Below are 14,798 nucleotides of genomic sequence, written 5' to 3'. Positions count from 1 at the left end.
GGGGGGGGGGGGGGGGGGGCGGAAGGGATTTCTCGTCGTGATGAGGGTTGAGGGTTTAGACGCACATGCGTCTGATTGTAAGGTGCCCGCCGCTGGGGTGAGAAAAAAGTTTACAGGCAGCCCGCGCTTGCGCTAGGTGCTTTGAACAGAGCGGCCAGGCTACCTGCCGCGCTTGCTGAGAGGGTTGCTTGCAACTAGGCGACCCTACACCCCACCGACTGGCAAGCCCTTACCTGCAGCACGTAGTTTGGGCGGTGCTGGGAGCGCATCACCTCGTCCACCTCAGCGGGCAGCAGGACACCCTGGGAGAGGAGTCAGGAGGTTTTGGGGGAATGAGCGCAGCCAGGGCTCAGCTGGTGGAAAGGGGTTCGGCTAAGCCACAGCAAGGGAAAGGCAGGCCAGCAGGGCTGGCATCCAGGAGTGTTCGGGGCAGGCGGCAGCCGCCATAAGAGCAGGACGCCCAGCCAGCAACGTCGGGCGACAACAGGGCGAGCACCCCTTCAGTGCCCTCGGTGAGTGGGCCAGGATGTAATGCAATGTCCGTGCGTGCACGCGCGCACACACATAGACAAGCACACACACCACCAGACATCAAATTTGGAGTCAGTCATGAGCACTGCATGTACAGGGTGTAGAAATCAGCATCTTCATCAGCGGGGCCCCTCACGAGCTGCCGACCTGCAGCTCCTGGCGCAGGCTCTTGTCGCGGCGCAGGTGGCACATGAGGGCCTTGGAGAAGGCCGGCACCCAACGGCACAGCATGGCTCGCAGGTCCGGCTTATCGCGCGGTATGTGGGTCAGGCCCTGGGGGCAGGAGGGTGGGTGCGGCGGTGGTACTTGGAGGGTTTGATACTGGATTCGCCGAGGGCACATGCATGCTGCATAGATGTACTGTGTGGCATTCACGTACCCATTAATAAGATGGCAGGTCAGGAAAAGGCAGCAAGAGAACAACTGGGCGGACTGCAGAATGCCGGTTTTGAATCAAGCAGCAGTAGAAGCCGTCGCGCCCATGGCTGCTGGGTCAATCCAGGCCACAATAGGGCACGGAATGGGGCTCCTAACCGCCACTCAACCGCTTGCAATCCCATCTGGCGCACCTGCCGAACAATGTCCCGGGATCGGTTTATTATCAGCCCCCACGTTTTGCGGGCGCCGTCCCATCGCTCATAGCTGCAGAAGGGTCAGGTTTGGGAGGGGCACGGGCAGCGGGCTGCTGGAGACAGCCAGCGAGTGGGAAGCACGACTTCTGTGTGCTCGCGGGGCTGGGCGGGCCAGCGATACAGCGCAACAGGCGATGCGCACCAGCTCGCCTTAAAGGCAGAGCCTGACTGTTGACAATACAATGCGTGCATGGCGCAGATAAGGCACGTGCACGGGGAAAGGCTGCTAGCTGTTCTCTCATGCCCACACGCCCAACACAACACCCCATGTAACGTCCTCGCTGACCTGGCATTGGTGCGGAACACCAGCAGGAGGGACAGCGCGAAGCTGGTCAGGCTGATCAGCTGCGGACTGACGTGCAGGCTGGGCAGGAATGTCAGTGCGCCCTGCCGTGCGGCGAATCGAGCGCAGAGGGGGTTGGGAAACACGCCGTAAGCGCCATCAGCATGAGCTGCATCCACAGCCAACAAGCTCCTTGCACGGCTGGCTTGTTCGTGTCAGCTCCATTCATAGCTGGCTGCGTGCTGTACCTGATGACTGCCTGACACTTTCAGGGGGTGCTGGCGCCCGACTGGCCGGCAGCAGGCGCCCTACAGTCTTTGCAGGTCAGGGTGGCGCACACACGGGGGGCGCAACTATCAATCCCTCGACAGCTGGTCGGTGTTGACCACACGTGACTTTGGGCTTGAGCAGCGGCAACCGCTCACCGTGCGCAGCGCCTCGTACGCGACGACCGCGGCGGCCGCGCCCATGACATACAAGAGGGGCCGCACCAAGTTGGCGATGACGCGGGCGCTGGATGGTTGAGGTGGCCGAGGGCAACAAGGGTCAGTCAGGGTTGAAATCAGGTACCACGGGCCACAGACGTCAAAGCACGCGGGCTGCAGCGGCGCCCCCTGCCACCACGTCCGCCCCCATACAGCCCTCAGCTGGAGGTAGGGACGCGCAAAACGCACCCCCACATGCCCGCTATGTGGTACACGTGGCGTGCGGCGCTGCGGTGGAAGTCCCAGTTGTCGTGGTCATACACCTGTGATGAATGGCGGGTGGCCGGATGGGCTTGCGAGGTGAGGCGTGGGGGTGCACCAGAAGCAGGGAGTGGGTGCAATCTGCTTATCTGCTGGGGGGCGCGCACTACCGCTCCTGGGGCCTTGATGGCTTTGCACTCGCCCTATGGCGGTTACTTGGGTCGCTGAGCCCTGGTGTGATGGGGACTTTGCATGCGTTCGCTGTTCGGGACCTCGAAACCGCAGTCACATTTTGGCAGTCGCAGCGATGCCGGCGGCAGCGCAAGTCGAGCAGCAGCGGCGGCTGTGCCATCCCTTCCCAGAGCACCCACCTGCACCCTGGGGTCATGTGGTGGCAGTGACGCCTGGGCGCGCACAGTCCTCCGGCTGACATGTCTGGGGTGCGCCTTGGCACAGTCATTGGGGTGCGCTGTGCTTCTGATCCTTGCAACATGGTGGCTTGCCCTGACGCTGGTGCACCGTGCCCTTGGACGAGGTGATGGGCGCACCAGCTCCAGCCGGGCGTTGGGTGCCGCAGCAGCAGGGTGGGGCTGGGCGGCGCGCTGCATCCTCTTTGTCGCAAAGCTGGTATGTTTTTCTTACAATATATGCCTACAAACACTGATCACGCCGCTGTGAGGCGTAATGGTGCGCAGCCAACCTTACACGAGTCTCTCGCGTTGATTCGCGATTGTTGGGTGAGCTTGGTTGTATGTATTGCAGTAACTAGTATATATCAGACACGGAAGTGTTCAACATACGAGTGCTACACGGGTCCCTGCAGGTCCCTCCGTTCACGTGGGTCATCAGTGGGGTCGCGAGGGTCGCCAGCTGCAAGAGGGCCCAAAGCTTGTAGATAAGCTCCTGTGCAACAAGCGGCGACGAGGATATCGTACCGTGTGCCGCCTGGTCTGGCTTGGTGTTGGCCCTTGGTGTGCGTGAAAGGGCAGGTGCGGCAAGCAGCTGTAGGTATGCTTAAAGCGATTGGGACATCCCTGCCTGCACCCATTCCACCGCTACCATTCAACACATTGAACCACCCGTGGAGAGGGTACGGGCGGGGATATCCCGTTGTGAGCATACTGCTGCATGCTTGCCACATCTGCGCGGTGTCTGCACTGGTGACTCCTCTAGACGCCCCACAGTGATTGAACCCTCGTTTCTGCGTGCATGCTACCACGGAGTTGATCTACACCTGCGAGGTAGCTTTGATGATTTGTTACAAATGTATTGTGGAATGGGTTTCCTGGTAAAATTCTTGCTTTCGCAACTATCTGCAGAGAAACTGTAGATGGTGCATGTATGCTTTTGTTGGAATCGCCACTTGGCATGATAAGGCAGTAAGTGCGGGCTTGATGGTGGAGGATCTGAGAACGAATGCGCTTCATTTCAGTATTGCCCATCCCGCGCAACCGCGGGCCGCGCACCCAACACGGCCGACCCCCACTCATTGACCTTGCGTGGGGATCTTTGTTCCAATATTGAGGGCCCAAACACAATGTGCAGTGCATGCAGGGCAGACCTGGCCACATGTGAGCGTATTCATGTGCATGTGGCGCAGTGTATGTGCCGCCCGCACTGGCTCCGAACACCGGGAGCCCTGGGCTGCTACATGCGCTTCCAGGTGGCTGCCGCGTCGTTCAAGCTCCCTCGACCTCCGCGGCATGTTGACAGTAATGTGATCGCTTTCTGCGGGACGCATATGCAGACAATGCACCTACCAGCCACGCATCAGGAACAGGCAGCTCTGGCCAGGACTTCAAAGAAAACGTGATTGTGCTGTCTAGAGCGAGGGGGCCCGTAGCAGGCCGAGAAAGAGCACACATATGGCAGATGCGTGGCCCACACATTGTCCACGAGTTGCGGCAGGGGGGAGCATATCATCTGCGGTTTATGTGTGCTCCTTCCTGCACCGTCTTCCTGTTGGGCTAGGGCTGTGCGCTGCAGCGGCTGCCACCTCAGCTTCTAAGGCCGTGCAAGCGATAGACGGCCGCATTACCTGCATCGATGGTGGGGTTGGCCGGGACCCCTGTGGGTACAGGAACCCGCATAATCGAGTTTCGCTCGTCGTCAATCTCTCCGGGTGACCTCACCAGCGGGCGTGCGGCGCTCCGGACTCAAAACTTTGTCGTAATTTATTATTGAGGTAGCATGCTCCCTCTCACCATGGTCGGCCTGGTGGCTTCGGCGCGGGTGGGACGCAAGTGAGTGAGACGAATGCCTAGGTCTTGCGGTCCGACGTCCTTGTTTCGGTTTGATTGACAGACATTGATCGAACTGTTAGCTTCGTCCCGTTCCTTCACAGCATCAGCCAGCACGATCCAGGCTCATCCCCCCCACCCACCCCCCCTTCGTCGGTCTCAATCACTGGTACACGGCCCAGCCGTTCGCACGAACATCAAAGCAAAAATAGAAGCCCCCAACCCCCGACCATGGACGAGTCGGCGCAAGTCTGGTCGCTCACATTCAGCCAGCTTGGCCCAGCGGGCGCCGCTGGGCAACTGCAGCGGTGCGGCGAACTGAGCGGCGACGCCGCCTCCGTCGCATTCCTTGATCTGGTCGACACCTGCAGCGAGGGCGAGAGCCTCAGGTGATGCGCGGGGCACGTGCGGCCGGCCGTGTGGGTGTGCCACGTGGCGAGCGCGCAGCTGGCGCATCAGCCGGAGCGTCACCAGTAGGAACCCGCCAGACGTCGCGCAGCCGTGGCCGCGGCAGGGCGGCCGTCGCGCCCCATTGCATAGGTGCTGGCAAGTCAGGAGGATAGCTGGAGCTCCCAGGTTGATGTGGGCAACAACCCCTTCGCCCCTCGGCCCCTGGGCCATACAGCCATAGTTGGCTCAGCCAACCACCCATACCACACTGTTTGTCCAACTGCTTGATCTCGAAATCAACCCCCGGCCCTCACCCCGATGCCGCACCCTTATCACTTTGATCATGATGAACATAGGGTGTACTTTGACGCCGAAACAGAGTGCGAGGCTGATGGCGCTGCCCTGGAGCCTATGGGCTCCGCTTTGACTGTCATCGACCTCCCACTCGGCGGCGGCGCCACGGGCACCGATGCGGTGGCCCGCGCATGGGCGGCAGCGCAGTGCGCGTGGTACCCTGACGCAGCCTACGTCCGCTGCGGCCGGCCGGGGCACTACCAGGTTCGATGCGCGCGAATCTCTGCGCGCGCGCTCGCCGCCGCCGCGGGCGTCGCCGTTGGGACGCGGGGCTGCGGCCCCAGGCGCGGGGCAAACCCCATTTGGCTTGCGCCCCATCCATGTGTCGGGGGCCATGTGACTGCCAGGCTGCGCCTGTACATTTGCTCAGCATCCATGCGGCCTCCATGCATGACCCAGGCCTCCTCCCTCCGGCCCGCACAACCACCGACACCCTCTCCCCGGTTGCGCCCTCGTGCAACCCGCCAACCGCCACCCCGCAGGGCTGCCTCGTGTGGGGCGAGCCCAAGACCGCGCTCATCCTCTCCGCGCTCCTCGCCGGCCCGGGGCCCCGCGGCGGCGCCGCGGCGCTCGCATTCTGCTACGGCCGCCACCCCGTCGACGCAGGCCTGCTGGGGCGCGGCGCAGGGCGCGCGGCCCAGGTCCTGCTCGAGGTCTCTGCGCCCGTGGATGACCTGTGGTGCCGCCTGCCAGGCTCCGAATTCCAAGTCGTCAAGGGCGGCATCGCGCAGCACCACCAGCGGCGGCTCGCAGCACTGCGCGACGCGGCCGCGGCGGCGTCCGCGGCCGCGGCTGCGGCGCTGGCGTCCGGCTTGGGCGGCCGCCGCGGCAGCGGGGGCGGGCTCGCGTGGGCGGGCGCGGAGGCAGCGGCGGTCGGGGAGCAGCAGGAGCAGGCGGCCTCGCTGGGGCCAGAGGACGCTGGCTCGCCCTTCTCCCTCGGCCTCGCTGTCGCGAGCCTGTCCCTCTGGCGCGGCGGCTCCTGCGATTCCTGGGGCGGCGGCGGCGGCTGCGCCGCGTCCGCGCCCGCGCCGGCGTCGAGCGTCTGCCCGAGCGAGGCGTCCGCCGCGCCCGCCTCATCTCTGACCCCCAGCACGCCGGCGTCGAGCACGCCCACCTACAAGCACGCAGCCGCCGCCGCCTCTGCCGCGCTCGGCGGCAAGCCGAGGCGCGAGTCAGACTCGAGCGGCTTCAGCGCGTTTGCCGGCAGCGCCAGGACGGCGTCAGATGCAGAGGCCTCCCCATTCGCGGCGCTGTGCGACGCGGCGGCGGCGGTCGACGAGTTTTGGGACGAGGCGGAGATGGTGATACTGCCATGCAGGCCGGGGTTCTGACCTGCAGCCCGCTTGGCCGGCAGCCCCGCCTGACGGCCGGCCAGCGGGGGCGGCTGCGGGCTGGTGCGGCCCGCAGCCGCGGCCTTTCGCCACGGAAGGCGAGGGGCGGGCAGCAAAGTTTGACAAAAATGTCTGGGAGCTCGCATTGTGTCGGTCGGGGGGTTTGAGGGGGCACGCGGCGGCGAGGGGCCTGGGCCGGCCCCCCGCCGCCGCAAAGGCGGCAACGCGTGCAGGCCGGTGCCGCGTTTTGCCGTGGCAAGCAAGGCAACGACTAGGGCTCTCGCTTCGCAGCCAGCGCTCGCGTGGCTGAGCCACATCTGCATACTGTGTTTCTGGCGAGATTTGTCCACTGTGTTTGGCGCCGTTGGGACCCGCTGTCGTACTTGTGGGCTGCGCAGCAGCTTTCTTGCTCCCTGGGGCTGCGCCGGGCGCGCGTGTGTCATGGGTCTGAATGGCCGCCATGCTGCGGCCGTTTCAGGGTAGTGGACTTGAGAACTTGGCCTCTGTTGGGCCGGGGTGTGGCGTCGCCGCGCGCTGCAGGCGGCGCCTGCTGCTGTGCTGTTTGTAGTCATTAGGTTTTGTCGCAGACCTAGAAGAGCACCGTTACAGTTAACGTGTGGCGCATCCGCACGTGAACGCATGTATGCACACGCACACTCCTTCACTGAGCTTGGACCCCTGGACGGCGCTTCCTCTCCTTTGTTGCACGCACGGCCACCCACATTTTGACCATGCGAGCGCATTGACACCCCCATGTGCGCGCGCGTTTGCGCTTTGCGCAGCAACTCTTGTGAGTTGTGGATGACCAACGTATGCTGTTGTACAAGCGCGCTGCGCACCACCGATGTGTGCCGCAGCCGCTGCGAGCCTCGAAACCTGAGGTCTCACGGCTGCTTTCCGGGGATGGTATGTGGCGCCAATCGTGGGCGCGTTGTTGTCTGCTGCACAGGCTTACGATCTGGGCGGCATCATATGTGCCCCTGGAGCTTTTTGCCCGCCTCCGCGCGGCAAACGCACGGCCGGGAGTTTGCAGTGAGTGCATTTCATGACGAACGCAGGCTTTTGGCGGGCCAAGGTTTGTCAGCGGGTTCTTACGCTGAGCTTGGGCCGTTTCTGCTCATTTACACGAGAGTAACTCAAACTTCAGACATGGTCCTAGTTTGTGCTCCTAAAGGCTTCGAAATCGGAGCAGGACCCAGAAGGCAGCACCTCGCGTTGATCAGGAGATGATCTGGCAGGCCTGGACTGCTCGACCCAGCAAGGGCCCGCCGTTGCAGTCAGCTGCCACGCGGTTGAGAGCCCGTTCGGTGTCGGGCGCCGCCTGACCAACATAGGTGAATATCTCCATTGATGCAGGACAATGCATGGGTGGCACGGGATGGTGGCTGCGGCGCCCTGCACAGTCGTGCATTGCACGCTCAGCAAGCAACATCGGAACCTGCGCATCATGACAATAGCTGTGGAATCAAGGGCAAGTGCCAGCTTTGATCGAATCAAAAGTTGTATACACATTGCGTTCTTCCAGCTTCGTTTTCGCGTCGACAAGCTCCGGTCCGGAACACCCCGTGAGTGGGAGATCTGACCTGGGGCATCTCCCAGGGCCACGGGAATCAACACATCGATGCAGGCGCTGCTTGTAGGCGGTGTGATCCAACCCGGCCTGCCAGGCGCCCTTTGCCGGGCGCCGTGTCCCTGCACTCAGCCCAAACTGCCCCCAAGTGAATGCCACCCCAATCCCTGCATGCGTACAGGACACCCGCAAACTCAACGCCCTAGCAAGCATGGCCGACCGCGGTGGTGCCGGCAAGGCTGTGGAGAAGGCAGTACGCACCTCGGGCAAGACCAAGGATGAGGTGCGTCACGGCATCTCGGCGCCCGCGCGCTGATCTGGCACCCTTGCAGCCACTGGCATCCGCCGGTCTGACCATGCCGGCTTGGCCAGGCTCTGGCTGTCCTGGGGTCTGCCTGTCCAGCCCACCCGCCTCCTGCATCCCCAAACGCTTGACAGTTGTCCCTGGCTCCAGGCTGCGCACCGCTTAAGCTGCCCTGTGGAAGCCCCCACTGCTGAATCGAGCAACCGCGCGTCCGTCCATCCACCAAAACCGCAGGAGCGCAACGACGTCGTCGGCCTGGTGATCAGCGCCTTGCTGACGGTGGCTGGCGCAGGCCTTACTGGCTTCTTCAGCGACAAGGTGTGATTTTGGGTGCGGTGTTGGCCGCACGCACACTCGCACCAAGTCGTACCCACTCCTGAGTGTGTTGGGGCTGGCTTGCTTGGTGATGGTGGCGTTCGCTCGTAATATCGGCGAATGTGATGGGGCCGGGAGTTCTCTGAGATTGTCATCTTGCGGGGGTTTGCAGCCTGGCAGCCAGTGGCCCACATGTCTGTGCTGGCTTTGCTTTGATCCAAGTGCTTGAGGTACACGCACCGCAGCCGGTGCTCAGCTCGGCTCAGCTCTCTTCCAAGGTCATTTGTGTTGCATTCTCGCCTTGCATGGGTCAAAAGGTGGATTACAGAGCGCAATTTCTTCTCATCATCCTCTTGTTCATCCAGGTGCACAAGAACAGGACCGGCAAGAAGTGATGCGGCGCCGTTGCTCTGCTTGGTCGCCGGCAGTTGGCCAGTCATCTGCGTGGCTGTGCTGGGCCCCACTTCGAGGCGTGGGCCCTTGGAAGTTGCGCTGCTGTACAGGTCAAAATTGCCTGCGACGGGTGGTGGTGGTGGGATAGGCGAAGTAGCAGCAAAACATTATGTGGTCCCAGGAGCGGCGCTGTCGGGAGTGCAATCCTGTTGACGCCCCCAGTTGTGTAGGTTTTTGCAATCATGACCCATGACACACCCCATGCAGATGTAATTGCCGAGCAACAGCAAGTCGTTTATGTGATCAAATATCTTGGGTTTTCAGGAGTTCAGGGCAGCTTTCCCCTAGCAGGCATTTCAATGCATGGTGCCACGTACCCTCCCACACGCCCAGGAGCGTGTGGCACTGCACAGCCACGTGCGTCGGTACCACAGCACCAGCAGCCAGCTGCTACCGTACCGCATGGCGTCAGGCCCTTATGCAGTATCAAACCTCACTGCTAGGTTTCTAAACCACTGCGCACGCTCAGGCTAGGCTGCGGGGCTATGAATCGCGACACCTTCGGCGGCCGCGTTGCGGCCGTCGGCGTGTGCTCTGCGCGCGCAGCATGCCTAGTGTGCTGGTGGGCTCGGAAGGAATACACGTTCGTGCCAGATTGCAATATTGTCGTCTGAATTATTGCGACTTGCAAATCGGAACGCGTCAAAGTGGCTATATCTCGTCGCTCGTTGTGCCGTACGTCGACAGCGAGTTCGGAGCCATGAGGTCCCTCCTTGTTGTCACTCTGCTGGTCGTGTTGGCAATGCGCAACGTCCAAGCTCAGGTTGCTGAGGGGTTTGCTGGCGGGGCAGGCAGGTGGCGCTTTGCCCAGTACCGTACCGCAGGCCCTCCGACGCTCGAGTGACTCCTCCCCTCCACTCACCGCCCACGCTCACCGCAGGCCGCCACCGCCCGCCTGTGCGTCTTCCCGGAAGACAAGGCTGCTGCCTGCTCCACCGTCGTGGCGGGCGTCCCGGGCGTCAGGATGACCTGCGTGGGGGCGCCAAACGCCCAGGGGTGCATCAACCTGGTGACCTCGGGCCGCGCAGAGCTCATTCACTTGCAGGGTGCGGCGGTCACTGTATGATACGAATGTGCAGGCGCCTCCTGCTGGCGTTGATCATTGCATCAGAATGTTGTGCCTGCATCCTCCAGCGTGACCGACCCGCCGGCCGGCGCCACCGGTGTGTGGCGATGCTGTGGGGGAGGAGGACCCTTGGACGCCTCCCGCCCCGGACGACAACACCGCTGAGCAGCAACCATGCAGCTCACACCAGCTCAAACGGAAAAGGTGCACCCAATCACCAGGCTCTGACCCTCACCATCACGTCTGCAGGTGAGGAGCAGTACCTGGCGGGCACCTCGGCCAAGCTCGTGCCCCTCGTGTCCGAGTTCTACGGCTCGTCCGTGGGCACCTCGTACTTCGCAGTGGCCGTCGTTGACAAGGCCTTCTGCGACCAGGGCGCCGGCAAGCTGACGATGGCCAGCCTCAAGGTGAACACAGCATGCACGTGCATGTTTATTTGCATGCGCTTGTGCATCTTTGCGTGCGTGCGTGTGGATGTGTGTGCGTCAACCGTTGAGTGCGTAGTTTTGCATGCCTTGGATCGACGGCGACGGCAGCATCCCAAAACACACGAAGCCAAAACCGGGAAGCCGCATCATCACCACGTCTGCGCCACGCACCCCTGCCGGGGTCGGGCTCTTTACTGGAAGTCCTCCTGTCCATGCTTACCAATTCACCTGTGTTCTCGACCCCCGATTGCCGTTCAGGGCGCCCGCTCCTGCCACACGGGCTACCGCAAGACTGCCGGCTGGACCGTACCCGTGGGGTTCATGGTGGCGCAGGTGCGCGTTCGCACTCGTGCGCGGCTCCCTGCCCTGTCTGCCCTCGCACTTGCGGCTCGTTTCCTGCTACATATACCACCATTTCTCTCCTACACACACCCGATTTCCTCCTACACATACCTGGCTTCCCTCCTCTCTGGCCGCATGCGCGCAGGGCATCATGCCGGTCGTGAACAGCAACGGCGCCGTCCAGACAGACGCCCAGAGTGTCGCCTCCTTCTTCTCAGAGACCTGCGCCCCACGCGTCACCAGCGACGGCCCCCTCCGCGGCGGCGCCGCCTGGGACGGCCTCTGCACGGCTTGCCAGGTGGGCGCGAGCTGGGGTCACGAGCCAGCTGTTCTGCAATAGTTTACTGCACGTGTAAACTAGACACTGGGCTGGTCAATTAAACGTCTTGCTGCAAGCACGTCGCCAAGCGAGTGTATGTGCCCCGCCTGCTGCGCCCGCCATGCCCAACTTGATGGATGCGGGCCACCCTGCATGCATCTGCACATTCTTTCCCTGCTTGTTGCCCCCATCAGGCCTGTTTCCAGACGCTTTTTGCCTGAAATCTGTTCCGATAACCAGGCCAGTCCTGCTCTCATCTTCATTTCAACCCAGCCCTGCACCTTCACACGCACGCCTCGTCATCCATCCTGTCCCCTGGGCCCCAACATGGACATCACTTGCTTTGCAACTGGTTTATATCATTAGAGACACAACAATACACACACATGCTTGCGCCAAGCAAACGAACACCTCACAACACTTCACTCCTGGCTGTCCCCACCGCAGGGCAACTGCTCTGAGACGGGCCCCTACGGCGATTACCAGGGTTCCCTGCGCTGCCTCATGGAGGGCGCCGGCGACGTGGCCTTCATCAAGGAGACAACAGGTCTGCCTGGCGGGCGAGCTTGCTGGGATCGGACGCTGTTTGAAACCTGCGTGCTGCGAGCCGCGAATGATGCAACCATCCAGGCTGAGGCCCATTGCACGCGATCAGTACTGCTCACTCATCTCTTGATTGACGCCGGCGATCCAGTTACCTCAATGCTGATATGCTGCTGCCCGCAACCCGACCATCTGCCGCAATGCAGTGCAAGACTTTGCCAAGGGCGGCCCCAAGGCGGAGGACTGGTCAGTGAAGGCAGCTGCAGACCTGCGCCTGCTCTGCCCCGCTGGCGGGTGTGCCACCGTCGACATGTATGACAGGTCAGTGGATTTTCGTGCGCCTGCGGCTAAATATGTGCGTGTGTGTTCATGATGTGTCTGTTCGGCCATGCGCACATGGCCAAACAGACTGCCTGACTCACCCTCACTGCACATGCGAGTGTGCAGTCAGGGTGAAATCGTGGTATAGCAGCAATGCAAAGGCGCCAAAGGTGTCCACCATTAAACATTGTGATACATGCCACAAACTAGTTATTGCGCCCAACATCTCTCGACATGGTGTTACTCATCAAGCCAACTGTCTCTCCCCACCTCCTGTGCAGCTGCAACCTGGCGCGTGTCCCTGCCTACGCGTTTATGGCCACTCCCGCCTTCCGCGCGAGCACGGTGACGGCGGGTCCGGCAGGCTCAGCCGCCCTTGAATCATCCCACCGATGCCGCACTTGGCCAGCAACTTGCCGCGCGCAGCCCCACACACAGCTGCTAATTGCCTGGGGGTGTGGCTGGGAAGGAGAGGGCCGGGCCCTTCGCGAATCCCAGGAAGGCGTGTGCAGGAGAAGCGTTGCTCCTGCGCCCTCGCAACCTGGAGCCTCAGTTGACCCTCCCCACCTCGTTTCCCCAACCCTGCATGCGCTGCATGGTGCAGGCTGGCCAGGCCGTTGCCACCGCCCTGGTTTCGGCCAGCAAGGCCCCTGCTTTCCTGGCCAAGGCGGTGGGTGCTGGCCTGCTGACAAAGGACACCAAGGAGCTCAGGGTGAGCACGATTCAACTGTTTAATTGGGGCCTATAGAAAGGTGGGACGGACGCGCAGGGTTTGGCTTGCACAGTCTGCAGCAAGAGCTGCGTGTCACAGGTGCAAAACCAAACCGTGCAGTCTGTATGTGGCTGCAAATCTACCGCCCAACATTACTCGCAAAACGTGCTGCCCATGGCAGTGCGTTGTCAATTCTTTCCCCCTGCTTTCCCCTTTCATAACGCGCGGCTGCCTGGCTCCTGCCTGCGCCGTTTGCAACACCTTGTATATTGCCTGCCCCAAATCGACTTTCTGTCCTGTGCTGTACGTCTCTCCCCGCAGCCCGAGGCATCCAGCTTCGAGGAATACTTTGGGGCTTCAACCCTGGCGGCATACGCCTCCATGCGCAAGCTGACAACCACGGCATCCAACGCGCCCAGCGCGGCCCCCTCGGCCAATACGGCGAGCGTGGGGCCCTTGGACGCCTCGTCCGTGCTCGTGCCAATGGCGGCCCCCTCTGGCGGCGGCGCAAAGGGCGGCCTGAACGGCGGCGCGGTCGCAGGTGGGAGGTTGGGCGGCGGGCTGGGGTGGTTTGACGTCCGCGCAGCCCATTGGCAGGGGCGGGGCTTGAGGCGAGGCTTGGCTGGGTCAAGCAGCCACTGTCTCGCCGAACGGCCCGTCGGCAACGAATGCAGCCGACGCTGCAGTGACGTGAAGGGATCCCCACTGCCCACAGCAGTTGTAAGGATGGTTGTAACTGTCCCTTGCAAGATGCTGCACAGAAAGACTGTACTTGTTCAGTGGTTTGCATCAACATCACCGCCGCTTCCACGGCCCCACCCCTGTGCATCTGCAGGCATCGTCATCGGCGTTCTTGCTGCAGTTGCGCTGCTGGCTGGCGGTGTCTGGGCCTTGCGCCGCCGCAGCGCGCGCCGCTCAGGGTTCAGCGCCTATGACACCAGCAAGGGCGCGATAGGCAAAGATTTTTCCGCCCCTGTGTGAGGGTTGACGGGCGTTGCCAGGTGTAGGCCTGCGTGCGCGCTTCTCACCCGTTGGCAAAGCCTGCTGGCTCACGGGCTGCCTGCACAATCAGCAAGGCTTGCCCCTACTCGACCAGTCTTCGACCAGGGATCCCTCGTGCTGCCGTGCAGCTGTTGTCGGGGTTGTTGGGACCTGCCAAGCTGCTGCTGCTGTCGCCCAGGGAGAGGGGTGCATTTGCAACGGTCGTGCGCGAACAAAACATATCTTGCACCTGGCACCACTTTCAAAGTGCCTGTCTTTTTTCCTGAACGAACAAGCTGCGACTCCTGCTGACTTTGTTCCAAAGCAAATCCTGCCGACTTGGTTGCCCCCGCTGCAGAGCGCTAAGGTGCTGTTGCCGCCCCCAAGCTCTGACTTTTCTTTCAAAGCCCGTCCACTTGGTAGCAAACAAAGTGTCCAACCTGTTGGGCAAACGACGCCGACGATAAAACATGTGTGTCCAGGTTGGACAGGAGGGGGCTGGATACAACCTAATTTTATTGCGGGGTGCTGTTAATGTGCCCCCTGCCTTGATTACTTTATCACGCACGCACACTTGCAGCTGTTCAGGTCCAAGGCAACCGTGTACATTGAGTAAAAGTAATTACTGGATGCATCAACTGATATCCTGCTGTATGTGTAGTGGAAAAGCAAAACACAGTGCTGCACACAACGACTAATGGAATGAATGCAGCAAAGCATACAACAAGGTGCATGTAAAGCAACCCACTGCACAGCCGGCATGCAATCCGCCTGCTTGCTTGCAAAATGCAAAGGCTGGGTCAGGCATTCATCCTTGCGTGGGTACAATCAGCAAGGTAATCACCACCACCCCCAGCAAGTCCAAACCTGTCACCAACGCATGTCCCACCCCACCCCTCGCACGACCCATGATCGCCATGTGGCACGTGTGTGCAGGAATGGTGTGCAGGCAGGGTATATTATCAGCAACACAATGATATATACGCGAGCTCCTCGC

At 61.9% G+C, this 14,798-nt stretch overlaps 3 protein-coding genes across 3 annotated transcripts in view; 2 read left to right on the top strand and 1 right to left on the bottom strand.

Annotated features, from left to right (window-relative positions):
• The window catches only part of MNEG_1056 (hypothetical protein), a gene marked incomplete at both ends in the record, with an annotated part of 3,090 nt that extends 1,174 nt beyond the window's left edge, over positions 1–1,916 (bottom strand). Inside the window, 5 exons of the mRNA XM_014050466.1 lie at positions 234–302; positions 679–804; positions 1,101–1,173; positions 1,450–1,550; positions 1,872–1,916. Coding sequence (XP_013905920.1) covers positions 234–302; positions 679–804; positions 1,101–1,173; positions 1,450–1,550; positions 1,872–1,916 — 414 coding nt within the window. The remainder of the gene's footprint in view (positions 1–233; positions 303–678; positions 805–1,100; positions 1,174–1,449; positions 1,551–1,871) is intronic.
• Positions 1,917–4,603: 2,687 nt separating this feature from the next.
• Positions 4,604–6,447, top strand: MNEG_1055 (hypothetical protein; the record flags this gene model as incomplete). Its single annotated transcript, XM_014050465.1, has 3 exons — positions 4,604–4,761; positions 5,119–5,374; positions 5,599–6,447. The coding sequence occupies 3 exons, from the start codon at positions 4,604–4,606 to the stop codon at positions 6,445–6,447; spliced, it is 1,263 nt and encodes a 420-aa protein (XP_013905919.1).
• A 1,781-nt stretch (positions 6,448–8,228) lies between these two features.
• MNEG_1054 (Melanotransferrin) lies at positions 8,229–13,801 on the top strand (the record flags this gene model as incomplete). The annotated part of the gene is made up of 12 exons (XM_014050464.1): positions 8,229–8,300; positions 8,556–8,639; positions 9,970–10,135; positions 10,405–10,562; positions 10,842–10,916; positions 11,071–11,223; positions 11,692–11,791; positions 11,994–12,108; positions 12,390–12,453; positions 12,713–12,820; positions 13,142–13,361; positions 13,656–13,801. The coding sequence occupies 12 exons, from the start codon at positions 8,229–8,231 to the stop codon at positions 13,799–13,801; spliced, it is 1,461 nt and encodes a 486-aa protein (XP_013905918.1).
• Between the last annotated feature and the right edge of the window lie 997 nt (positions 13,802–14,798).

This window comes from Monoraphidium neglectum, assembly GCF_000611645.1.
Source record: "Monoraphidium neglectum strain SAG 48.87 unplaced genomic scaffold scaffold00099, whole genome shotgun sequence".
NCBI lineage: Eukaryota > Viridiplantae > Chlorophyta > Chlorophyceae > Sphaeropleales > Selenastraceae > Monoraphidium > Monoraphidium neglectum.
This window is presented reverse-complemented; position numbering and strand designations above follow the sequence as displayed.